At 36.3% G+C, this 27,781-nt stretch overlaps 3 protein-coding genes across 13 annotated transcripts; all 3 read right to left on the minus strand.

Moving 5' to 3' along the window:
- Positions 1–1,652: 1,652 nt before the first annotated feature.
- Positions 1,653–3,525, minus strand: LOC103961009. The gene has a single exon (XM_009373512.3). The coding sequence runs from the start codon at positions 3,244–3,246 to the stop codon at positions 1,771–1,773; it is 1,476 nt and encodes a 491-aa protein (XP_009371787.2). The 5' UTR covers positions 3,247–3,525; the 3' UTR covers positions 1,653–1,770.
- A 2,039-nt stretch (positions 3,526–5,564) lies between these two features.
- LOC103961008 (protein NUCLEAR FUSION DEFECTIVE 4) lies at positions 5,565–11,227 on the minus strand. The gene is made up of 3 exons (XM_009373511.3): positions 10,821–11,227; positions 6,559–7,508; positions 5,565–6,336 (listed from the first exon to the last, which is right to left on the minus strand). Exons 1-3 carry the CDS (start codon positions 11,127–11,129, stop codon positions 5,868–5,870), a joined length of 1,728 nt encoding a protein of 575 aa, XP_009371786.2. The 5' UTR covers positions 11,130–11,227; the 3' UTR covers positions 5,565–5,867.
- Positions 11,228–17,964: 6,737 nt separating this feature from the next.
- Positions 17,965–24,737, minus strand: LOC103934718 (pentatricopeptide repeat-containing protein At4g19440, chloroplastic). 11 transcript variants are annotated; one of them, XM_048574930.1, is made up of 8 exons: positions 21,950–24,737; positions 21,760–21,847; positions 20,047–20,135; positions 19,561–19,661; positions 19,420–19,468; positions 19,056–19,301; positions 18,828–18,913; positions 17,965–18,582 (listed from the first exon to the last, which is right to left on the minus strand). In XM_048574930.1, exon 1 carries the CDS (start codon positions 24,471–24,473, stop codon positions 22,041–22,043), a length of 2,433 nt encoding a protein of 810 aa, XP_048430887.1. In that variant the 5' UTR covers positions 24,474–24,737; the 3' UTR covers positions 17,965–18,582; positions 18,828–18,913; positions 19,056–19,301; positions 19,420–19,468; positions 19,561–19,661; positions 20,047–20,135; positions 21,760–21,847; positions 21,950–22,040. The 11 variants fall into 11 exon arrangements, with proteins under 11 accessions (XP_048430887.1, XP_048430890.1, XP_048430888.1 ...); XM_048574933.1 differs by having other exon boundaries at positions 18,861–18,913; positions 19,018–19,301; XM_048574931.1 differs by having other exon boundaries at positions 19,018–19,301.
- Positions 24,738–27,781: the final 3,044 nt, after the last annotated feature.

Raw genomic sequence — 27,781 nt, forward strand, 5'->3', positions numbered from 1 at the left:
AGGGTTCATTTTTATTTGAATAAAACAAGATTGGTTGTATTCGCATCTGACTCCAACAAAACCAATGACTATGTGGCTTTCAAGGTTGTAAATTTTCACCCTTTTTAATTTTTCACAAGTTAATTTCTGGGTTTGTTCAGAGATTTGCAATCTTGATTTTGGTGCAAAGTTGGTTCTTGGAGGTGTGGTGTTTAAAGGTTATTTTAGGAATAACAGTGGATGGGGAAATAAAATGTTAAGTTTTTAATTTTTTATGGTGAGTGGGATAATAAGGTGGGTAGGAAAATAGGACAATGGAGTGGGTTTAACATCACTCAAAAATTAATGGCGCACCAATAGATGGTGTCGTCACAAAATGAGCATCGAAGCAAATATGTTGTACTCTAACTCATTGAAAAGATCTCACATTTAGTTTTCTGCCTAAGAAGGAGAAGAAGCAGGTGGGGCGGAAGTTGCAATGAAACAGAATGAATAAAAACTCGGACAGTTCTTTCTAAAATTTCATCTTTGTTTATAGTGTTCATGTGCAAAGGTGTTATTCACAAGAATAAAATGGCACAGTCTTCCCAATGCTACAAGAGTCTTGCAACTTTTGTTAGTAATCACCCGTCCTAAGAAAATATAGGTATACACGTCTCATGCATACTTTATACTAAAATATTTTTTGCACTCAACCACAAGATCCATTGAAAATGCACTACTCGCCAGAAGCAAAATTACCATAATTAAAAATATGTTTAATCCGACCATAATGCTTAAGAGAATGGGCAATTTTTTATTTCTCCAAGCACGATCTCTTGGATAGATTTGAAGTTAAGGTAAGAAGCTCTACGCTTATAAAGGATGAGGTATAGGTTATTTGTGAAATAAAAAATGCATTTTAAAAAAAAAATTATGCTGCGTATTTAACTGATGTGAGGCATCAAAATGAGAATTTCTAAATATGGTATTTATTTGGGATGAAATAAATTATTTAAATTTCAATAATCACATGTAATGTGCCACAATTATTAATTATTTCCTATATATATATATATATATATCTTGAACAGAACTTATGACAAATCTATGTTTATAAAATCCTTTGAAGTACTCTCATCACACGCTTTGTTATACCATTGCCAAAATTACGATTATAAATTAGTAAAAGCATGATATTTTTAATTCTTAATTTATTCATGATTTTTCTTTTCTGGCAAATAAAACGAAAGACTATAATATAATTATACATCCAAATTAAGCTAAACAACAATACAACTCACGTTCAAATTCCACAAAGAAAAGCAATCTGACCCAACAACCACAAGAAAACAAGGGATGCCAGACACGCCTAACACACACCGACGGGTGCACTAATTTGACTAGAACAAAAAAAAGTTGGACTCGTAACTTTAATGATGCCACACCACAAGTCGGGCTCATATGATCAGTTTCTGAAATTGGAATCTAGATATGCAAAGAGACAATTTTAAAAGTCCTTATGTACTCTGAAAATGAAGAAATATAGAAGAGAAAATACACTTAAAAAGGTAAGTGGTTGATAGGACTTTTTTTCTAGAAATCGCTGTTTTTCGGGTTCAAAATTTTCACCTTTATTTAGAAAATAAGGATAAATTGACATTTCTAAAATGCCCGTAACCGCTATATATATGTACGTTAATAAATTGGGAACAATTAAGAAGCCGATCAAATTTTCCATATATCGTGTAAAAACGATACCAAGTTCCTACGGAAAATTAATTTGTAATATGAAATCTATAGTCTAATTAATCACGGGTAAGTACAAAATGTTTCATTTTTTATACAAAGAAACAACCTCTCGTATGCTAATGCCATCTTTCTTGCCGTAAACATGGAATTTGCATATTCCCGGCAAGCTTTTCCTCTTTGAGCTGCCCTCCTTGGCCCTTCATTCACAGCCAACTCCAAAGCCTCCAACAATGATTCGACGTTCGGAGAGAACATGAAGCCGAACTCATCATCCACAACAATAGTACCTTTGATGCTCGGAAACCTTGACGCCATCACCGGCTTCCCACTCATCATTGCCTCCATTAAAGTAAGATCAAGACCTTGCGGTCGAAGCGTTGGATTCACAAAGATATCGATGCCATTATAGAATGCGTGTAATTTGGATGGACTCATAGACCCAAGAACAAGAACTTGAGGCCCCATATCCTTGTACCTTCCTTCCCATGGTCCCGAACCAGCCACGATCAAATACACATTAGGATTCTTAGCTATGAGCTTTGAGAATGCTTCGTATAATATAGGATGGCCTTTGTCTTTCACTAATCTTCCGGCCACTCCGAATACCAAACTAGCATTTTTAGGTACGCCGATTGCATACCTAAACTCTTGGCCTAGGTTATCATCTACGCCAAAGTCGGCTTCGTTAACACCGTTGACAATCACATGCACTCTTTTGTTTGGTATTTGGTAGACATCCCTTAGCATCTCCCCACAACTATCACTTATAGCAACATGATGGGCATAGTTATGGAAGAATCGTATCTCATTTAAAACTTTTGGGACAACCCCTTGAATGCTTTGGTTGAAAGATGGGGAGATAGGCTCACTAGGCTTGCGCGTCAAGTCTTGGAAGATGCCGGAGTGTAAGCTTTCGAGGGCAATCCCATGCCATGACACTGCGAGGTTTGGGAGATTTCGCGCTAGCCAATGAGGTAGCGCCACGCTTTCGGAGTGAACTACATCGAAATTTTCACGTTGGTTTTCTTCTAAAAACTGCTCCCATGCTTTGTTGTAACGCCAATGACCGGGGTCTCCCTCGTGGAAGTGGATGTAGGGTGACGATGGACTCGGACTTCCATGTTGGTTGTCGAGTTTGATCAGCTCCTTGGAAGGGACTGGGGAGGTGAACACATGGACCTGATGGCCGAGGAGGGAGAGAGCTGTGTGGAGAGTGTGGGCGTGGCGCTCCATGCCACCCGGGACGGTGCCAATAGGCCATTTTCTTGAGAAGACAGCGATTCTGAGGGCGGTGGGTCGAGGACGGTCTTGAAGAAAGGGAAGGCGGTTCCAGGCGAACTGAGCGGCACGGAGATCGCCAGACCACGTGGGGCCAGGGTGGGTGGAAAAAGTGGTGGTGCAAAGAGAAGTTGTGGTGGTGGTGCGGAGGAGGAAAAGGGCGGGGATGGTGAAGAGGACAATGAAGAAGAGGGTGGTGCAAAGATTTGATTGGGAAGAGGAAACCATGAATTTCTTGGGTTTGTTGTTGGAGGCCATGGTTGGGAATTGAATGGGAAAAAAGTCTGAAATATGATGTTTGGGTGTATTGTTGCTTTGAATTTTTATAAAATTGTATGGCTGGCTTTGTGGGAAAGTGGGGAGGTGCCCACGCACTGAGGTCTGAAGCAAGTGCGACTCGTTTGGAATTTCTTTGAGTGCGTTTCTAACGCCCTCTTTTTGAAAAAAGTAAAAAGAAAGAAGGAATTTTCATGTGCTATAAACATGAATATTGTTGACTTGTTTAAGGGTTGGTTGATATATTTTCAATGATATGTTACGGTCTTGATGACTCATGTGTGTTGTCATATAGTTCATTTATAATTATCATAATATAAACAATGAAAATACTATATCAATTTAAAATTTGGCACAAACAGATATTAGTAGGGGAGAATTAAATTTAGAATCTCGCAATACCCCACTTATTTCTAAGTTGATGGACTTTGGTGCTATATGGGGCGTAGTTGAGTGAGAATATAGGAACTTATTAAATTAGGCCATGGAAGTTACACAAGGTTATATACTTTGGTAAGTCATCTAGTTGACAGCAACTTATTATATGGAAATGGTTCACGACAACTGTAACCTTCCGATCTAATAATCAATGTCATCTAGAAAAATACTCACACATGACATTATGTTATTGAATCATAATGCTTTCTGGTGGTAAACTTATTCTGTCTAAATCCTTCTCAACTTCATGGCCAAATCTTAGGGTTCATATGTGTGTGGTTTCGTTGTGTTTGACTTCTAAGACTTCAAGTAGACGCATCTGCATGTGGATTTTGACTTCGACACTAAGCCAGGTTTTTTGGGTAATTTGCGAGGCACGTATTGGATTTGAAAAATCCAAGCACATTGGATTTTCTTTTCCAATTTGTTAAATAATTAATCATGTTAGTCAACCATGCATGTAATTCGCAAGGCTCTTATGCAATTGCTTGGTAGTTACTAAAGCAGTTTATTGGTACCTTTGCTTTCTCACTGTCAGCGCCACCACCCAATTCCAATTTGTAAATAAACAAAAGTTTTTTAGTCAAAATGGTTTCTGAGATTTGTATAACTTCTCATTTTGATCTCTGAGATTTGAAATCGATTGAATTAGTCCGTGAGTTTATCTACAATCAGTCATTTTGATCTTGCCTTAAATAATCTCCATAAAATAAGGATAAAATCATAAAAGTATCCTCAATTTTTGTCAAATTATTTTGGCCTATTGTTTATTAACTTGGGGGTAATTTTGTCATTTTGATCTTTATTTAGCATAATTTTTTTCATCGAATGACCAAAATGATTGATAATGAACAATCTCAGGGACCACTTCTATTGATTTTAAATCTCAAGGACCAATGTGAGAAGTTATGCAAATCTCAAACTATTTTGACTAAAAAGCCATAAACAAACCTATACTGTTTGATTCATATCAATCACCATTAAAATGGACCAGACTTGAAGAAATATTATTGGACTGTTGATTCATATATATAAAACTACGCTATCTTAGAGAGAAAATACATCTAAATATTGTAAGAAATAACACAAAAAATAACTATATCACGTATAGCACTTCACTTGTTAGGGCAGAAAAGTGAGTGTAGAATTTAGAGAAATGGATGTACTGATATCACAAAGTCAATGACTTGAGATACAAGTAAGGTTATTTGATTTACAATACAAAGATAACTAGGAGAAGTAATCCTGATGTAACCCTAAAAGTTAACATCTTCTCCACAAACATGGTGGCCTTGAGAAAAGTTTGGAGCTAAGAAGGTTCACTCACGGTTTGATGAACTGAAGGGACAAAACTTGTCCTAGTGAGTGCAAAGCTTGACTCGCTCACGAATAAAATGATTATCAAGCTCAATATGCTTAGTTCAATCACGAAAGACATGATTAGCAGTCATTTTAATAGTACTAAGGTTGTCATAAAACAAAGTGAAGTGTGTAACCAAATGGGTCAGTTCTTCCTTACTTGATATTAATATTACTCTTTACTTAATCCAAACACGACCAAAATAGTTGTTTGTCAAAGACTACACCTAAAACCATTATTTGACAACGACAATTGACAATCAGTGATGATAAGCCAGCCTAACCAAGGTAGATTAATTTTTAATAATATAGTTTTCAAAGCGGGCCGGATCAAGATTAACATTTGGGCCGATCTGGGATTTCAAACTCTTGGCCCAAGCCTTGTAAAACCCAACAACGGGCCGGGTTCATGCAAACCCACTACTGACCGAACTAAGAATACAGATATAATGTACAAAAGAGAAACCTAATCTATTTATTGTAGAACAAATGGAACATGAATCTAAAGCATAATCAAAACTCTCTTATAAAAAATAAAATTTATAAAAAAATTATATAATAATTAATTAAAAAAAAAAACCATAACCAATTTCTTGGTTAACCAACATGTAAAAATACGTTGTTGATGTATTCCCTCAATAGTGTCCTCATCATCAATACACCCCCAGATTAGCTAGAATATGAACTGATTCGTTGATTCAATCGACAATCAAACTTTTTGCCGGAAAGTACGCTCCTCCTCTACCTCCAAAAGTTAGCAAGAACCTGAGAAACGTGTTATCTTTTGCCTCCAACAACATTCCATGTTAGAAGAGTTGTGTTGAACGATTATGTTCAAAATGATCATACGCATGTCGGGTTCTTAAGAATAACAGCACACTTGAACCTAACCCAAGAACCGATATGCATGCCCACCACACAAAGGTAAAGAAGTAGCAGTCCCTCCCCATGCACACAATCGAATCAGTCCTTAAGATATTTAGGTTAGAGCTCACGTTGGAATCATAAACGATGGCTGCGAGAAAGCCATAGACGAGCGAACCAATTGGTATGTTGGTAATAAGAATGTTGTGGTTAACACCTACGCTGTTAGGCCCGAACAACTCCGATGTGATTGAAACAGCTGCTGCGAAAATGAATCCAGAGCTCAATCCGATTAGTGCAGTGCCTGTGTGCAAAGCCAAGCTACTGCTTGATAACGCTAGCAACAAGAAGGCAACTGGGGTTGGTAAAAGTGCAATTGTCAACCATCCGGTCCGTGCAAAATAAAATTTCCTGCAAAATATTGGTAAAAACATTTTGTTACTCATGCTAATCAAAGATGTAAAAATTACAAAAGTTTGCAAAACAAAATACTGAAGTGATCAGACTTCGGATTATATTAGACCACACGATACGTCGTCACACATTAATTTCACAGGTACATTACAATATGTCATCAATTGATGTAATTTACAAAAATAAGGCAAAGAAGAAGTGTGCATTATCAATACTTACGCACGTATGTAGTCTGGTGCAGCAGAGAGCAATCGGCCAAAGAAGGAAAATGATGAATAAAGTGTGACAAGGGTTGAAGTCTTGGAGCTCTGTCCTAACGATTGAGCTATCTGCCCTAGATTGTTGCTGTACACAAGACCAATAGTACCTCCACAAAAATACGAGACGTAGTATAGCCAAAAATCGAGCCTTCGTACAAGCGCTCGTGCTGTGTGGTCTTCCCCAAGCATTACCAACTGATCTTTGCCCACAATTGCCCCACAACACCCTTCGGTGCTCTGATATCCGCTCTTCTGTCTAAATGACAAAGTTAAAGGAGATCTTTCGTTATTGTTCAAGAGGTGACCAACAGATCCATTCCCATAATTCATACTGTTCTCACGTGAAAGAAGCTCTTTATGAAGCTCAAGATCATCAACATCAACAAGAACGAAGCCCCAGCCTTCAAAGCGGATTCTAGAATGGATGACACGATGAACCCAACTTCTAGCGTAGACAATGCCAGGTATGCACAGAGGGAAAATGAGTAGGAAAATGGCACCGCCTAAGAGGAGACGAGCTGTTGTTGTATCAAATGAGGTTGAACTAAAGAGAAGAAGGTAAACACCAGTTAGGACAGCTAAGATATTCAAAAGGAGAAATATGAGGGAGTCGCGGCGAACTCCATCAGGTGGGAGAGGCTCTAGAGTGGGTTGGCGGAGAATCGGGATCAATGCCGCTACTGAAGTGAGAAGGGGAATGACAGCATTCAAAAAGAGAAATAAAGAAGTTGACGATGGGTCAATTGCATCGGCTACAAGGTTGTATAAGGCTGCACTTACACCATTGAAGCTTACTGTGAGTGATATTGCTAAGGGTTGATTAGCTGGGAAGTTCCGAATGCAAAGAACGAAACATACGGTGTTGAACCAACAGATGCTACACCCAGCCAACAAACACAGAAGAAATATCTGCCACCCACAAGTTCCATAATAAGACAAGTTAGAGCTATACCCATGAAAAACACTCAGGCAAAATTACACCAATACAATTGTCTACTATAATAGGTCTATGTTGCAAATTTTCAGTTGGAAAATTGCATCAAGACCTACAATTCCATTCTTCTGATAAGTTGCACGTGATTCATGCGCGACCATTGAAATGGCCATGTTGAAATCACATGTAAATTTTTGAACGACAAAATAAATGGTTAGATATGACACATTAAAACAATATTTTTATAAGATGGCATTTGTAGTCAATTATTTATTTTCAGTTGGAAAAATTGAAAATAAATCTATAACTATGGCTCATATTATATTAGATATAGACAAAACAATTAAATTAAACAAAAAAAAGATTAAATTAAACAAATATATCACATGGAATGCATATTGACAAGTACTCTTAGATTCATATGAGGTTGATTAACAATACAGCCATGAATCGATCACATGGAATGTTTGGAAAAGTGGTCGGAGGATTAATTAGTCGATAAAAAATTGGAGCAACAAACAGTTTTATTGACACATCAAACTCTCGTACTCGATCAAAACGATGACATGCATGCATGCAAATGCAAGAAATTGTTGGTGTAGATTCTTAACGTCGACCTAACAGTGTAAAAACTGAATGCAAACTCTCACCAATCACTATAAATAAGTTATTAACTATAACTAAGGATAAAACAGAATTCAATTAGGCTTGGCATTTCTTTATTCAGTAAGTTCGTAAGCAATGAACAAAAAACTTTATTGTGATCCAGAGTATTTTCATAATAAGAAATAATAAAGACTTAAATAGATTACTTGTTGAGACACATGTATCGATATTATCTACCATGATTTGGAGTCACGTGCCAAATGAACTGAAATTATTTCTTTCTACTTTTTCTTTTTAGATTTTTCGTACAAAGCTACGAAACAATTTACTTTAGAAAAAACACTTAGAACTTAAATAGAGTTTTTTTTTCTTTTCTAATTTACTATTGTCTTATTACCTTTTGAATAAAAAAGGGAAAACAGACACTAATTTGAATGAAGATTTTGTTGTCTCAGACGGAAAGATGACGAAGATTTTGTTGGTACACTAACACCAAAAAACAATAAAAGAAACAAAACTAGAGAAAGAAAAAGACAAGAAATGGTAAAGAAAGGTGAGAAAAAAGAAAAGTGAACAAAAACCAAATATTGACAACTCCAGGAAGTTACCAAGTAGCCTCGTTCCAACAAATCTGCTTATCATAGCCAATGCGGTACCCTTTTTCTGCAAATATTATGGCACAAAATTGAAGCTAATATTGAAGGGAAGCTTATTCCAACAGAATTTTGTTTCATCACTAAAAAAACTTAAAAGAAAAATTCACTTTTGTTCATAAAATTTAATGATGCTCGATTGTGTAAGTTGGGCTTGGCGGCCGAATCATGTTTGTCATGTTCGTGGCACATTCGATATTTTAACGGATCGTGTTATGTCAAACTCATTAATATGAACGGTTAATATGACTTGACTCGAAATCGGCCCGTTAAAATTAATGAGTAATAGACCCGACCCATTTTACTCATTAAAGAAAATATATTTTATTTTAATAAATAATCAAATAAAAAAAACGTCATACTAAATTACTAAACATGCAGTATCCATGTACCATATTATCACATGAATATTACTTCAAAATATAAAAACACATTTGTCTCTCAAGTATTTCATATCTAAAATATGAGTCTAATAAACAAACATGAGTACATTACTACGAAATCTCAAATGTACAATGAAATGAAAAATGCAAGGAAGTTTTTTTTTTTTTTTTTTTAAGGTTGTGGAACCTTCTTCAAAAGTCCCACTCACTATTTAATGAAATTTTTAATTACATGTTTGCCTATTTGTAAAATAAATAAAAACTTTAATAGATATATAATAATAATAATAATGTCGTATTTTATGCAGGTGTTTTAAAATTTGTATGAGGTCTCGAAAAAGTATGTGATGTAAATTAAAATGGATCAAACCTATGGATCAAACCCATGGATCAAACCTATGTAACCCCCCTCCTCCGTACCAAACCTATGGATCGCTGAAAAGGTTGAGGGGATGAGAGCAGTAAAATGGATACTTCTAGAAGCCAGGCGACTGAGCTCTTGTGTTATCCCGTCGAATCCAATTGAATTTTTTATTTTTAATACGAAACAGTCATGTATTTCTTATGTTAGATGACGCAGATCAAATTATATCACAATCATGGCCTTAATTTTAATTTTACATATTATTTGTTTATAATTTTATGTATACATTAGAGATTATTTTAAAAATAATATCGAATGAAAAAATAACATTGAACTTATACAACGGGTGAGATTTTAATGTGGATATGAAAATAAAACACTGAGCGGTCTAGCAACTCTCCTAAAACTTTACCAAAAGTCTATTTTCAAACTATAGTCCTACGCGGACCCCACTCACCGTCAATAAAGAAAGAAAAAGGCAAGGTGATCTTTTCTTTCTGGAGGCGGCGTTGCTGTGTTTGCTATCTCTTCTTATTTCATGGTTAAATTACGTTAATATTTTATATTTATATTATTTTTTGTCTTATTATCTTTATAAAAAAAATCAATATAAAATATTAACATGACACAAAATAACACAAAATAAAAAAAAATAAGAAGAGCACCCAAATAGGAGGCCTTTCTTCCTTGTATAATTTTACTATACAATAAATAAATAAATAAAGGAGAGGAAGAACTTTTTTCTTTAATTCTAAATTTGAGAAAATGAAATGAAGAACTTTCAAGTAAAAGGAAACAGAAAAAGCACTATTGTGGGGAGAGCAGCGATTTCCGGTGGTTGAACGAAGTACATCCACCCTAAACAAGCAACGCTCGTCTTTGAGTGGTAACATAAAACCACTTCTTCCACCCATAAGAAACAAACAAAAACAGAGAAAATCCTAAACACAAAATTAGGGATTGAAGAAAGATTGGAACAAAACAAATCAACACCAAATTGCAATAACAACACAAATAGATGAACTCCGAACTATGCGTAATACTTGACTGCACAAAATAATATGAAATTTTCTACATCCAAGTTCGAATCTCTGTTCCATATTTTAGATTAGATTAAATCAACAAAATACAAATATAGGAACCTAAATACCCAATTAATTAAAGATCACATGGAAAATGTCATGAGAATTTTGAATAAATTAGAGGTGGAAGGAGGAGAATGAAAAACAAACAATTAATTTGAAAAAACAGATAAGATTAAATTAAATTAAACGTACGTACCAGGATATATGGCAAGGAAATGATTTGGCGAATGACAAGCCACTGCATGCCGTAACCGATGAGTCCCATGAAGGCGGACATGAACAGCACAACCCAGAGAGGAAGATACATGAGAGCCAGCCCCGACGACCACCCCAACACCTTCCCCAGATCAGACGCCGTCGCCAGGTAATTCAACTGCACTTGCGAGATCCCCAGAACCGACTTCAACGACGACGAATACGACGAGAAGTCGAAGTTCGTCCCTGTAAATGCCTGAATCCATATTGTAGCCACCAGAATCATCCATTTTCTCGACTGCCCCGCCATCAGAATTGCCCTGAAATATATTTGGTGTTTAGGAATGTCAAAGCCGCCAGCGCCAGCGCCTCCTCCCAGCCGCAAAGACCACCACGACGGTTGTTGTTGTCGTGGTTGTGTGTCGCTGCTGGTTGCGTTGTTTGGTTTGCGTCTCCCAGTCTCCCTACGTGGCCTCATTTATAGGCCAACGATCACATATCCCTTTATGTGGGCCCCCATAGTTGCTCTCTCTTGTCTCGTCATATAATTGTTTATTTTTTCTTGAATCAAATACTTATTGAAGATTTTACAATAGTTTTGGGTCAGGTCGGTTGAACATGCGTCCGTAGATAAATTTTGGCTATTGATATAAATAGAGCTAAAATGCATCAACGCTTAAAATGAGCGCTTGTCGATTGGCTTCACAAGCTTTAGATTAACTCAAACTGTTAACATACATGTGAGGTTTAAAATGCATTTAAGTTCAAAATAAACGCTTACACGCAGGAAAATACGGATAATGATAACTTCTTCTTTTACTAAATTTTCTTTTGGGTAAATATTTTTAACCAATAATGAGGCTCTATAGTCGTGATAACGTGGCAATATGTGACATTTGACATGTGACAGAGGCATCCGAGGGCAGCCGGAAGACCACTTGGCTTGGATCACTTGATTTGTACAATGAGTTGTGAAAACCCAAACAATCTCTCTCTCTCTCTCTCTCTCTCTCTCTCATTTTATTAATCCGAGGGGGATTCCCACCCGACCTCGTACATATGCTGTGTGGTGCTGATCATGTTGATTGTTCGAGGAGGGGAATCCGCAAATAAAAATTATATGTGTGCAGGTGTATAATAAGTTATTCCCCTCGCTGAGGTTAACGTCTCTAATGCACATGCAAATCCTCAAATATATTCTCTTACTTTTGTTTGTGCCCTAATTATTTGAGAGATTAACGAATCTAATATATATATATATATATGATAATACTTCGAAGATTATTAGGTCATTTCTGACAAAATTCTTGTTTGAGTCACATTTTAACACATGGTATAGTTCATGTGGTTGACAATAATGTAATTTTGAGCTAATTCCGATGAAACTTCCGACAAGGATTCTTTGTTCTTGAATATCTCTACCAGGTTAATGCCGGCCGGCCGACGGAGAGTTTCGAGGCCAAGATAATCACACAAGAAAATCTGTCCGACGGTCCGACGAAGAGTTTCAAGATCCCACCCGTCACCATTAGTCAAGGAAGTGTTTCTAGCTACATAAGCTCCTTAATTACAAGGGTCGTGCACAATCAAGGGCGGATGTATGGGACAAAAGATGATCTTAGGATCATTAGGAGTAGCTTGTGTCGGGAGCACTTGATAAATTTTCTCTATAGCACTCATTAGATTGTTTCAGCATATGTCGATATCTGTTACCATTGCGCAACATGGTTTAACTAAGGACAACAAACAAACCAAGTGTTCGAAGAAATGTCTTAGTGAATAAATTAAATCGTTTCTGTGCCCTGTGTGCTTAGTCTCTCTAAAAAAAACTTAAACCTTTAATGCATCACTTTAATTTTATGTTTTGGTTTTTCATTCTTCATTGAATTGCTTATATGAACGAAGGGACCTAGACAAGTTTGTCTTTGTTTGCTTGTCATTCAATCACTTGATTAGAAGTTTTACTATTTAACACATTTAATTCTGATTTTTCATACATAATTATTTTGGAGTGCATGATGATGTATTTGAGTGGCATAACAACTCTCTTTTTGTATTGCAGTCTCTTTCTATTACAAGGATTCCAAGTCAAGCAGTCGCATACATTCCACCACACAAAAGGAATTAAAAAAAATATGAAAAAAGATCCTTTCCGGATTTCTTCCACCAAGGCTACCGGATCAATTGATCCGGGCCTTCTAAATTTCATTAAATGACAAAAAATTATCACAACTTTTAAGGGGTCAAAACAGGTGGGTTGTTGGATGAAATTTGGAAGTCCCATATCACTTGATTCAATGGTCTTGATGGAAGAGATCCAAAGAGGATCTCTTTCCCAAAAAAATTGCATACGACATTTTAAAACCTAAAAGAAAAAAAAATTAAATAATTCAAAGGGCAACTCGAAGTAAAAACAATGCAAATAATTTTTAAAATAATTCAAGTAGTTAAGAATTTTAATGTCTCCATCATTTTGACTTTTATTTGCCTTTTCTCCAATATCAGTTCTGATCTTGTTGATATTGTGATTTCTATATTAGTGAATTATAGCTAAGTTTTGGCTACTCTTGTTGTTGCTAATTGGTTTTTGGGTTAAACTTCAACTATATTCATGCGCTATCATAGCAAGTTATTCATGTAATATGTGTTGCCCACATGTTAAGATTAAGTAACACTGTTAAACAAAAAGGAAAGAGCGTATTACTAGTATGGGAGAGAGTTTCAAATTCGGAATGCATGAGTAAAAATCCAACTTCTATTTACTAAGATATTAGACTACATGCAAGAAGCGTACTGAGAATGCCAATCTCTAATTAAAATTTAAGAGCTTTGCAGCCTTATAAGAAGTCTTAGTCAAATTCTCCTTTACGAATTTAGTTTGGGGTCCAACTCTTTTACTCCTATTCAGATAATGGATGTCTTCAATTTGGCATCTCCATTTAAGTTGGTCTGGTATGGTACGTGCGAAATAAAGCATGGAAATGCAAACTTACTTCCTTCCCCATGTTTGGTGGATCAGACTCGGGAAAAAAAATGGAATAGCTGCTGGGAAATGAGGTAGGAAAACCAAACTCATGAGGAATGGAGGGTTTTCGTTTCCTCCCTCCTTTTCCATCATTTATTACAATTTTTTTACATTGATAACAAAATTTAAAACAATATCATCCTCATCAAATATTGAAAAATCAATTATAACCATATAATAACTCATCATACTTTACTTTTTCTTTTCCAATTTTATCCCTATTAAGAAATAAAAATACTAACTTACTAATAGGAAAAATTATTTCCCATTTTCTTGCAAAAGCCATGAAAAATATTTGCAACGAATTTCTTTCTGTATGCCGCATCCTTACACTATGTTTGGACGAGGAAAATAAACTTGAAATTTTGACAAAAATCAAAATTTATAAATTGACATGCATAAATTTCCTTGTTTGGATTTATAAACATAGAAATTTAGAATTTCCACGTAAAAAAAACCTTGAAATTTGGGTCCTCCAACCAATTACCAAATTTAAATTTCAAGTAAATATGTGACGTTTCCAAATTTCTCTGAGTAAGAGTTTAAAAATAAAAAATTTCATATTCCAATTCTATTGTTCTTTTGATTAACCAAACAAGAAAATTCAAAAATTCTAGATTAAAGTTCGTCATTTCTATTTCCATCATTTTTCATATAAGGTAGAGCTTTTCTTATCATCGAGAACCCAAAAAAGAATGTTTAAAAAAAATAGCAAGAAATAATACCTTATTTGCTTTGACATAAAAAATGATACTTTATTTACGTAACCAATTAATATTGTTGTGATGTATGTATTTTGAAGGTTTCGAGTCTTAGTTGTATTCCATCGGAAACGAAGGGTTGCAAAACATTTCACAAAAGCAACTTTTGAATTCCCAATCCTATTCCTATGGAAAGGGATTACCTCACACAGCATCCACCGGTCCTTTTGATTTGATATTCCTGCCTTCATCAACATCAAACACAATATAATAGTGACTTTTTGTACCAACCTTGGATTTTTTCAAGCTAAAAACGAAAAAAAAAATATTTTTTTGTTATTTTCGCTTTCAAAATTTGTTCCTCTGATGTCTTAGTGATAAAGGAAAAAAACAAAAGAAATTTATCGCTCACAAAATAAAAATTAAAAACTAATTTTACATTCAAAATTTTGTTTTAATTATTCTTTTTTGTTTCTTTTTATCTCACTTTTTTTTTTATCCCAAAAATCGAAGTTTTTTATACTATTGATTCTTAAGTGCATATACTATTGATTCTTATCTCACTCGTCACATATATTCATCCCATCTTTTTCTCGTATAGTTTACATAGATCTTAAGAACAAAAAGTGAAAAAAAGAAGTGAAGGGACTATATGATTCTTAAGTATACCAAGTCACAGTAAAAATCATTTAAACTCAATACTTAAAAAAATGGTAAATTACACAAAAATATTTTAATTATGGGTCAAAATCACAATCTTATACCTCATGTTTTAAAAATTACAATGTCATACCTCATCTTACAAATTTGTTGCAATATCATACATTCGTCAGTTTTTCTGTTAATTTTTTTATTAAAGGCTGATGTGGCTTGAGACAGACCCACTCACTAATTCAGTTGGATTAAAAAATTAATTAAATATTAAAAATTAAAAACAAAATCATTTAAATATGTTTTATAAAACAACGTGGAACCCACCCCTACAAACCCAAGCTTTTATGTTCACCTCCAACTTAAACCAGAACCCACATCCGCCTTCCCCTTCCGTCCGTCCCCCTTTCTTCACCACCAAAACCACAACCAGCCAAACATGAATACGGACCTGCAAAATTAAACCCAGATCAACAGTTATGCCTGGAGGCCCTGGACCAATCCCCCACACCCGTGTCTCTGCCGTGATTTGGATCTCTGCACTGACCCGTTTCCCTGGCAAGCTTCTCAGGTGACTTTACGGCGAACTCCGGCTACAAGCACCGTCACATCCACCACCACCGTTCCACTGCTCTCGGAGCAACGAACAGGACCCACCAGATTTCACGCTATTTGGCCGCCGTTCATGGCGGATCGAACCATGAAATTCCCGGGATTTTGACTCCGGGAAGGCGTTCGAACATCCATCGTCACCCTCCTTACCCCTTCCGTTCTTCCCCCGTCCCTTCACCAGAAAGGCGTTCGACATATTTTCTTCCAGTTTAGTCCTTGAGTTAATGGGTCTTTCTCAAAAAATGTTAGGGTAATTTGTTTTGTTTTTTTGAACTTTTTGGGCGGTGGGTTGGGGAACATTTCAGGCATAACTGTTGATCTGGGATTACTTTTGTAGGTCCATATTCATGTTTGGGTCGTTGTCGTTTTGGTGGTGAAGGGAGGGCTACGGACGGAAGGGGGAGATGGATATAGGTTCTGGTTTAATTTGGAGGATGTGGGTTCTGGTTTAATTTGGAGGTGACGAAGAAAGGTTGAGGTTGTAGGGGGTGGTCCCATATTGTTTTATAAAAATATTTAAAAGATTTTGTTTTCAATTTTTAATATTTAATTATTTTTAATCCAGTTGGACTAGTGAGTGGGTCATCTCTTAAGCCACATTAGCATTTAACAGAAAAACTAATGGATGTCTGACATTGCAACAAATTCGTAAGATGAGATATGACATTGTAAATTTTAAAATATGAGGTATGAAATTGTGGTTCGACTTATAGTTGAGGCATTTTTATGCAATTTATCCTTTAAAAAAAACTATTTTTGTTGTTGTCAAAACTTGAAAAGAGTTTAAGCACCTGTGTTTTCAAGCACTTGAGTCAACATTACAAACGTTCGTAAAGTAAAAAACTAGATTGATAGGTCAAGCTACATAACTTAAAATATAAATGACTGGGAATGTAAGAAAGCTAAAAAGAAAGCAATAGAAAAACTCTAGCAAGATTCAGGCCATTAAGTACAAGATAACGCTAGATAAGTTCATTGAGATCATTGTCTTTGGATTGGGTTGATTACAAAATGTTTGCCTCAGAGAAGTACTCAAGGGTGGATGGAATTGTACGTCAACCAAAAATCATACCACAGGGTGGCAAAATGTTAACAGTTTTAGAACTCAGGTATCATAGGTAGTGTGTGCCTTGAAGGAAGACTTTGTGCTTGTAGCTTAAGAGTTGAGGGTTGGTTGCTGAAGAGTAATTGGTTTATGTTAAAAAGAAGTTAGGCTGATTAAAAAATCACTTAAACGTTTTGTATAGTTGTAAAGGTTGAAAGGTTCTGAGCTTGAAGGCCTCTAGCTTTATTTATAGGCAGAGAAGAAGAGTTACCTCAATCCTATCGATGAGCTAGAGTAGAGGTAGATCCGTCATTTGATGCTGACTGTGACAAAAATTCTTGGTTGGTGGCCTTCAACTGTATGTGAGGTGCTTCGCACGATCGCCATAATGACGTCAGTGTGTTGGATGACGCATACGTAGACATTAAAAGAGGCAAGATACATTTGGGCTTTCGTCGTCTCTGTGACATGTTTGCCTCGAAGGGACTCATCTAAGCCCTTAGACAAGTTAGGGATAAATGAGACGGTCGTCTGAGCCCTGATTTTGAACTTTGAAGTTGGTAGGCCGAAGTCATGCAACTTTTGCATAAATAAAAAATGTATAGGCTCCACAACATGCTTTATTTTATGTATGGCCCAAACAGTGTCTCCCCAGGTTAACCAGATTGTGGTAAGCTTGTTTAAATTTGTAGAAGAAGCACTTATCGAAGTCGTGCGACCTAATTTGATTGCCACCAACTCCCAACAATTGATAATTCTTGAATTTTGGCAACCCTTTCCCCAGTTGCGCCAACAATTTGGTTTAGTATTGTGGTGCTTTAAAAAAAAAACACTTTTACAAAAAAAAGTTTACCAAATACTTAACAGCTTTATTTTACAATTGTTTATTCTCATAGCACAACATAAATAGTTTATTTATTTATTTTTATTTTAAAATGCACAACAATACCAAACTAACCCTAACTTCCCTTCTTTTTTTTATTTTGTGTGATAGCTAAAAGCTTAAGTAGAAGAAATGGTAAGGAGACAAAATTTGTATGCTAAATTTTATAAACTAAATAATACGAAAGTTGATGACTAAAATATTACTTAGTTGTTGATTAACGTACTATTATTTTTATTGGTAACACATTATTTAGTTTACAAATTTAGTTTATCTGGCATTACTCGTAGAAGAAAAGTTGAAATTTTTCTGCGTGTCTTTTGTGAACGCAACCCTAATTCTCAATTCCTGCAAAAGTTGCTCACTTTCTTCTTCAAGATCAAATATGGCTCCCAAAAATTCTGCGTCTGTTGTTGACCAATCTGACTAGATGGGATGGAAAACCGGAGAGGCCTTTGATCGTTTCTGATAGGAATCGCTGACCCTGAACCGTTCGTTCAAAGATCAATACTCTGATGGTGTTTGCGTGAAGGTGGGCAACCAAACTACATTGGAGCCCTGCCGACCTTCTTACCGGAAAGTTAACCCATCGTTGGCCGTTGTCCAGCCTTCTATCAATCCTCTCGTATCTTTGGCATAGTGAAATATCCTACTGAAACTCCGGTTGCTGAGGTTGGAACCGAGGGTTCCCTGGATGACTAGGCCTCTCAAATTCAGACTCAGGAATAGAGAGTTTCAATCCGAGCAAGCTGCTAAATGCGTTGGCATATGAAGATGTCCGTTGTACAGAACCGGCCACATTGGATTGGAGGACATGGTTAATTACGCACACGAGCACACTTTTCCCTTACAAACAAAGGAGAGAATTCAAACCATCAATCAAAAGGTGTTATTTCAAACCATTTTCCAACAACAAAAAGAAGAAAGTTAACGTAGATGCTTAAAAAAAAAAAAAAACTCATATTTTGAGCCTATTATAACGATAATAGCTCAGATTCAAATTCCTCATCCACAAATAGTATATTGTCACCATTACATTAAGGCATCGGATTTAATATTTCTTTTCAAGAAACAAAACTCGAAACCCATACCTAGCGGCTATAGAGGAAGACTTGTTTTTTCACCTGATTCTGTCCTAACTGCAGCACCGGATGGTTGTGTTCACTAGTACTCTCACCTAGGTTGGAAAGGCAAATAACGTTTATTAGCACAAGAAAAGAATAATGAATCAGAAACGAAACAGATAAATGAATCTCTCTCTCGCATTCTAACAGCCTTTACATGAATGGCTTTGGAAAAAAGCAGGGAACTGGTTCTACCCAAATAAACCCCGGTCAGTCAGTTGGGTGAAAATTCTCTTCATTGGCGCTGGAAAAGCCATCCTCTCCTTGAAAGATTGCGCAACAACAGAACACTCAGGCAAAGCACGCTGCTGGCTGTTGGAAATCCCATGACTTCCAGACAAAAGCAAGCATCTAAGGCAATCAGGAAGCACCTGGGAGGTCTGTTACAACTACTGCATGTATGGGAGGTCTGCTACAACTACTGCATGTTGTAATTAACTTCTGCAAAGTTAAATTTGGACTTTGAGACTTCAAGTCTAAAATCTCTCTTCGAAATACTAGTCATCCATGGCATGATTCACAGCTAATAATATGGTACTTGTTATGTTCATAAACTTACTGTCGCTCAGGAAATCTAGTCTCTTTGATATCATCCAAATTCCTAAACCCTGGGAAGGCAAAGAAAAAAAATAAAAAAGGAGTTGAACAAAATATCAATTATGTCATCTCCAAGAATGACTTTTTAAAAGGTACTTCAAACCTGATGTATTGACGCCCTTGTATGCTGTGACCTTGATAACCTCAACACGCTAGCTTCAAATGATCGACTGAGGAATTGCTAGGTCGGGTATCCAGGAAATCCTGATTGAAAATGAAAAACAGAAAAATTAAATAGTTGTGTAGTACAACAGAATTCAAGAAGCAGGAAGAAAAAGAAAAAAAAATTCTACTAGCAACTCGAAATAATGATCACAACTTTCACCAAATTCATTAACCGTGTTTTGTGGAACGAAAAAAAAAAATAGAAATTAAACAGTAAAGCCAGGTTCGCTTGCCTAAGGTTATCTTATAAAATATCTCTTCCCCTGTTTCATGCAACACACATTTTCCATAGCAATTTTTTATTTATTCTCTGATCAGACCAAGTTCTCTAGCCTCCATCAACCACCAATTCTATATCAAGGGAAAAGAAAAAAACAACTGATCAATAAATCTTCAAAAGATAAGATAATTTTAAGTAAAAGACCTTGGGAGTCAGCCATCACTTGATGTTTCAATCATTCGCTATGGCCAACTTGTTAAGCTATGTGCCTCATCGACAGAGTAGGGTTGCAACTGGCAAAAACCATAAGAATTAGGAACAGTCAATTGATACAGATTCCTAGAATTAATAAGTTAGGACATCCCTTCAAGGAATACTAATGATGTTCAATTGTTGAGATGGAAAAAAGGATATATACTACAGCCACAGTACTCAATAGTACTTTAGCAGTTAACAATGGACGTGAGCACAAGAGTGCAATTTTTCCTGAGAGATGCCACTATGCAATGATGTTAAAGGTTGTGATCATGTGCAAATCTCCTCTCCCAGTCCTAGGAACAAACGTGTGGACCACTAAAATGTAGTGGTCTTACACTTCATCTTTTATATGTAAAACCACCTAGTGAACAATCAAAAGGTTTAATTATTGTCAAATTCCTCGATCATTAATTTGGTAGTCCCCGTTTCTGGTGTTTCGGTCACATTTTGAATGGCTCCCTTAAATATGAGCAAGGATACTCCCTCTGGAAGCAGAATAGTCCCTGAAAATGCACATTAAAGTTGGGGCTAATGTATTGCTGTAGATTTTATTAAACATGACTCCTAATAGTCATCAGTCGCGACTCATCACTCGCCACGGTTCCTAGCTTATATGATATATAGGCCAAGACTATAAGTCCAATGCTCTATTTATCTCAGATCCCAAATCTCCATAAATGGATATGACCGTTTAAGGTGACCAGCTTTGTACAGCAACCACAAGTTAAGGTACTCTGGATTTGTTAAAGCGCCACCATTTCACAATATACACTGTCGGGCAAAGTAAATTTTGGGGTTTCTGTTTAGTCCAACGGAGTGCAGAGGGCGTTCAAGAATTCATAGAGACAACCCCACTTAGTGGGATAAGGCTGTGGTTGTTGTTGTTGTTGTTTAGTCCTACAAACACTCTTCTATGAAAGTGGAGGCTTTACTTTAACCGGTCTGTTAGCTAAATGGTTGTTGAAGACTACACATCAGATGCTCTATTTATCCCTTACTCTTGGAAGAAATATAAAGTAGTTATTCCCTAATTAACTCTTAATGCAAAACCACTTTGAAACAAAGATGATGAAAGAACTGCGGCAACCCTAATTTGCACAGTTGGTGAGACACAAAACTTAACCTCATCCAGCTCCAGACAGCTATCACCTATGCAAATGCCCAACGCCCAATAACTTAGTAAAGCTACAATGGCACTAAAATTAATGGAAGGAGAAGCACTTAAAATATGAATCAACATAAACTGTTGAAGCCTGTAATATTTGGGAGCTAAAGGGAGTTACACTAAAAATTCCAAACTTACGGCATACAATGTGAAAATGTCATGATGTTTGCATTTATATTAACTTCTATAAAAAAAACTAGAGGATGGCACTCCAGAAGCACATGAAACAGTGAGAATCTTAAATAAGTTAGCCAAAGAAGGAAGATGTTCCTAAAAGAATAAGATGAAAAAAGAACATGGGAAATCAACAATTGTGCCAGCTAATTATTTAATCCTAAACCAATGTCATATCATGAAAGCCTTCATCCTATTAGCAAAAATACAATAACATACATCAACACCACAAAGTTATTGAATTATAGAATCAGAAGTAATGAAAAAATTATTCATGTAAATATGAAGCAAAGAAAAGAGTAATGTACAGATCTACCAACCTCCAAATGCTCAAAAATCATTTTGGAGATGGTAAGGGGATGTATCTCATGGTCTACGGTCAGCAGTCTTAAGAACAAGAATATGCACCTGTGAATTAACAATATTATCTTCAGAACATGTTGCGAAAATTAAATATGATAAGACTGTCCAAAACACAAGAATTTATCATCCAAAAAGTGAAAACCCAACCTTTTGAAAGTTTTCAATCATTCCTGATTTGTACATGTAGTGGGATTAAGCAACCCTTGAACCAATGTCATAGACGTAATTTCATCTAAAGTTACTCCTTATTGGCCATGTGATCACACACTTCAAAAGCTTCTTCCACCTTCCTTTCCTTACAAAATCCATTAGTTAATGCATTATAGGTGATGGCGTCTGGGACAACTCCCATCTTTGTCATCTCAGATAGAAGTCTAGTTGCTTCTTCCATATTACCTAGTTTACAGTACCCATCAATCATGACAGTGTAGGTAATCTTATTAGGTTTAATGTTAAATGAAGACATCTCCAGCAAGATATTCCCTACTTTATCCATTTGTCCTAGTTTACAATAACCATGAATTAGTGCTGTATAACATACAACATCTGGCAACAAACCCTCGTTCCTCATTTCATCTAGAAGGCATTTTGCAACATCAACACTGCCAATATTGCAAAGTCCATCTATAAGGGAAGAATACGTGGCACAAGTTGGGTGAATGCCTTTCTTTTTCATGTCCAAGCGGAGACCAAGGGCTGCCGTCATATTCCCATTTGTGCTGTATGCTCTGATTAGTGTATTGTAAACAACAGAATTTAGCTCCACTTTCTTAGTTACCAACTTACTGAACAGCTTTTCACCCTCATCCACTCTGCCAGCTTTACGGTACCCATCTATCATCACCCCATATGTATAAACATTGGGAGCCAGACCCTGATTTTCAAACTCATCCCAAAGTTTAACTGCATTGTCCACTTTTCCTATATTACATAGACCATGCATTAGCAAATTATAAGTATAAGTATCTGGTTCAATTCCTTGCTTAGCCATCTCTTTCTTAAGCTTAAACCCTTCCTCCACTTTTCCCTCCATGCAACAACCCGAGATAAGTGTGTTGTATGAGATTCTATCCATTACCAAACCTCTCTCTAGCATTGGTTTGAGTTGCAGAACAACTTCTTGCATGCTACCAGATTCACAAAGTCCATGAATTAAAGCATTTGAGGTCGCTGTGTTGGGTGCAAATCCTTTGTTACATAGCCTAAACCAAAGTTCAACTGCCTTGGAATGTTTTCCATCTTTACAAAGCCCACTAACCAACGTGGTAAGCAAGCCATTGCTGGGTCTACAGTTTCTTGAAAGCATTTCTATAGTGAACTTTAGAGCAGAATCGAACCTAGATTTCATGCATAACCAGTGAATGACTGAGAAACAAACAGTTTGATTTATGGATAAACCACGGGATAGCATCTTGTCTAGAATCTGCTCAGCATGCTCCAACTGATTAGTTTTACAATATCCCTGCAGTATAGAATTAAGAGTAACGGAATTGGGAGTTAACCCATGGGATAACATATCATCCTTTGTCTTTAGTGCCTCACTAATATTTCCCGTTTTACAAAACCCATCAATCAATGTGTTATAAACAACCTCGTTCGGGAGAAATCCCCTATTACACATTTCCTTCAAGACACAATTTGCCTCATAAAACTTCTCCAGCTTAATCAAACCATTAATGAGTATACTGTATGTTATAAGACTCGGGTTCACATTGTTTTCAACCATCTTCTTCTTAAACTGGAAGGCCTCCTCTAATCTTCTGCTCTTACAGAGACCATGAATAACATTATTGTATGTAACAACATTTGGAGCAACCCCCCACCCTTCCATTTTTGATAGCAAACCTATTGCTTCATCAACCTTCCCTCCCTTACAAAACGCATTAATCGCAGTAGTAAACAAATAAATGTCAGGAGAAACACCTCGAGACATAACTTCAAATACTTGATAACTCTTATGAAGTTCGCTGGCCTTCACTAACGAACTCAACAAAAAATTACAAGTCTTCAAAGACGGAAAGACACCCTTACCAGAAAAAAACATAAACACATCAACCCCGTAACCAAAACCCATATTCTTAAATTGGGTGCAGTAGACATGAATCAACAAGTCCAACGCCTGAACACCAACACCTCGTTCGGCCACGGTATTCAACGCTAACATGGCAATGGCTATCTCCATATGCCTTTGACTGGGGTTAGCATATGAAACCGGCACATTCCCATCAATCGAACGGATCAAAAGCAATCTCGCAGGGGCCACAAGATTCGAACCAATAAGCAGACGAACCAAAACACAAAAAGATCGAACAGTAAACCGGAACTTAAAAGATTCAGAAGCAAAATAGAAGAAATAGAGAGCTGTTCTGGGGTTCACATTGGAGCTAATGGAACAGAACAATCGATCAAATTGTAGAGGGGACAAAAGGGGTACGACAGCCTTGCATTTAGAAGAATCTAAATATGGTTTTGAGAGAATAGAAAATACCCAGTTGTGCAAACTCTGATCGGTCGGCTCCGGTTGATCCGGAAGCTGCAATGGCGGCGGTTGCGGAGGTTCTTGGGGGCGGTGTTGGGCGGTGCAGGTCACGCACGGGCGGTTAATGGGGGAGAAGAGAAAAAGATGGGATTTTGGGATTGAAGGCCTTCTCAAATCCATGGAAAAATGCATGTGATTAGCTCTTCTGGGTAAGTCGATTTTGTGGGTTTTAGTGCAGGGTTTATGAGAGCGAAGCTCCCATGGACTTTTGCTTTGGGATTTAGAGGATGCGGAAGAGCCACGATGCTAGAGAGAGAGAGAGAGAGAGACTGCGAGAGGGTCTTTGAGGTTTGCTATTCTGATGTGGCCCTTGTGGGTTTAAAGCTGTGCCGCAACGCACAGAGGGCAAAAGCAACAACCATGTCAATGTGGTGAAATCAGGGCGCGAGGGAGGGAGAGACCGCAGAGGGAGAGAGATGTGTTAGGATAAGCCTTGGGCTTTCTATTGGGCCAAGTGGCCATATTCTAACTCTCATCTCCCTAACCCACTACACATTCATTTTTTTTTTTTAAGGAAAATTAACGAAAAATTTAAAAAAAACTTCACTTTTAATGAAAAATCATTTTTAAAGATACAGTGAATAGTATCAGGAAAAAATATAAATGTGGTTTTTCATTAAAAGTAAACAGTACCGGAAGTGTTTTGTTAAACCTCCTTATTTTTTATTAAGGTTTACTTTATTTATTGACTCTTATATACCTAAATGTCTGTATATAATATATTTTATTGAACAACTATACCGAAATATCATTATTTAAATGTATTGTAACAAATTAGTGGTACATAAAAAAAAAAAAGCAAAAACATAAATGTACTGAAAAGTTCGTACCTAAACATATTGGGTAAATTACACAAACTACCTCAACAATTCCACCCAAACCCTAACTGTAAATTTTGAATTCGCAGAGGAAGAGGAAGAGAAAGGGTTTGTGGGTTTTGGCTTAGGGGAGGGAAGGCAGCTGTACTTGGGTTCTGGGGTCAAAGGAGAGCAGGTTCGATCAGGTTTTTCTGGGTTTTGGTTTCGATTTTTCAGAGAGATAAAGCAGAGGAAGAGAAAGAGAGTTCTGATACTTGACGGAAAGAACGAAGTGAATAAAAATATTGAAAGGGTGATGGATGGAGGGGAGGCTGGAGAGAACATGTAGGTTCTAGAGGGTTGGAGTGACTTTTGTTGAATTTTGGCCAAATTTGTGGCCCTTGTTTTTTGGTTCCCTGTATTCAGCTGAAGGAAGAGAAATGGGAGAGAAGAGAAGAGTGGGGGAGTGGGATGAGGGGTCGGGGAGGGTGGGGGAGGATTGTTTGGGGTTGGGGTGGTTCTAGTTTTGGGTTGGGGGAAGACGGGAGCGGGGAAGAAGAAGGGTGAGGGGGATAAGGAGTGGGTCCCCATAAAAAAATATTAAATAATTTTACTTTTTTACTTTTTAATATTTAATTAATTTTTTAATAGAGAGTTGGTCTGTCTCAAGCCACGTCACTATTTAACGGAAGAATTAACAGACAAATTGACGAAGGGTATGAAATTGTAACAAATTCGTAGATGAGGTATGACATTGAAATTTTTTAAAGATGGGTATGAAACTGTGACTGACCCAATAGTTGAGGTAGTTTTATGTAATTTAAAATAAAAACACTTTATATACGAAACAATTAGTGTGAACACATAATGTGAATAGAGAAAAATTGTGTGAGCTTAAGAGCTGACAATTTCTTACATGACTTATTAATACGATATGAAAACAACATAAAAATAACAGATTTCGGGTCAATTTGATAATCAATCAGGTCAATATCGAGTCACCAGTTGTCAAGAACCTGTTAATTAACGGGTTCTTAACGAGTTTACATGCGGGTTACCCTTTTCAACCCGTTAAGAATAAAGTTATTTTGATAATTTTAAACTACTAAAAAAACCTTACTAGTTACTAGAAATGCTATTTAACTTAGGAGGCGAAAAAGATTTGTCCCACAAAAACAGTACTCGTCGCGAAATCTTTCACACGACGAACGGCGTCGGGTATAAGTTGTTTGACGAATTTGCAACAAACCTTTGGAGGCTAAAAGTGCATTGACCGTTGTTTAACCAACGAAGACTTTTTGCTCGACGAAAGGATGCTCATCGTGTAAAACCTAATCTTAAATTTCAATAAATTTTGTAACTTACACAATGTCGTTAGCTAACGTTGTTTTCTACTTGTTTTTTTTTTATAAGTCAGCATTGTACTTTACTAGACCACCGGATAATTTTTAGTCGATAGAACATTACCCAATGAACGGTCCATTTGCCCCTTAAGACTCACTGAATTGCGCGCCAAATGTTTTTGTTTTTTGGCACCCAATTTTTGCCCAACAAATGTGATCACTTACCCTACAACAGTAGTCTGTCTCATAATGGTTTTGAGCTAACCCTAAAATGTTGACTAAAGTCGCCTATGAACGTATTCTTTAGTCGGGTAAAGATGACTTAGCCGTCAGATTGTTTTTCATCAGGCAAGATTTGGTAAGGTAACCCCAAACTTCTAGTAGTGAATGGCCATAGTACTTAATCTCTCATAAGTGAGATTAAAAATTTTCAAAGCACATTAAAAACACAAAGCAATTTACAAATACCAAAGCACATAAAAAATTCATAATAATTCATTTACAAGTGTGAAAAAATATGCAAACGCTCCTGATCACATCTTATACGCTTTGGTGATGATTACATTGTTGTTCGAACTTTTAGAACCCTACAAACCCTCATGAATAGTGCTTTTAGGGGTAATTCAAAATAAATAAAAATTCATAGTAATTAATGTACAAGTTGAAAAATGTAAAAGAATATATAAACGATTGTGATTGCATCCTCTACGCTTAGGTTTAGACTTTTAAAACCCTCCAAACGTGCTTTTTTTGTTTCTCAGTGTAAAATTAATAAAATTTCATAATAATTAATGTACAACTGTAGAAAATGTAAAAAAAAAAAAATGTAATAGCTTGTAGCGACAAGCTTTACAACTTTTGTAAATAACTCAGTTTTGAAATCCGCCACCACAATCTATAAACCCTAGATTTATATTTAACTTCTCGATTATCGTTTATGCTCTATTCTTCTTATCGAATTTTTTTTTCTTTTCAAAAACATGATATTTTAGCGGCTGAAGAAAAACGAACGATTCGGATCATTGATATCACGTTTCGATGTTCACGGTTAACTGAAACATAAGTCGATGTTATATAGTATTTAGAAAGTTTATAAACTCCTAGCAATATTTTCACTAACCGTAAAAATCTGAACATGATATCAACGATCCGAACCGTTCATTTTTATGCATCCGCTAAAAGATTATGATTTTAAAAAAAAAAAAATTTGAAACAACAAAATTCAGTGAGAAGAATGGAGTGTAAATGTAAATGACAATCAAATGTTAAATTTAAATCTATGTTTTATGGAATTATAGTG

This window comes from the organism of the source record quoted next, unplaced genomic scaffold, assembly GCF_019419815.1.
Source record: "Pyrus x bretschneideri cultivar Hongxiangsu unplaced genomic scaffold, Pyrus_bretschneideri_v1 Contig76, whole genome shotgun sequence".
NCBI classification, from domain to species: domain Eukaryota; kingdom Viridiplantae; phylum Streptophyta; class Magnoliopsida; order Rosales; family Rosaceae; genus Pyrus; species Pyrus x bretschneideri.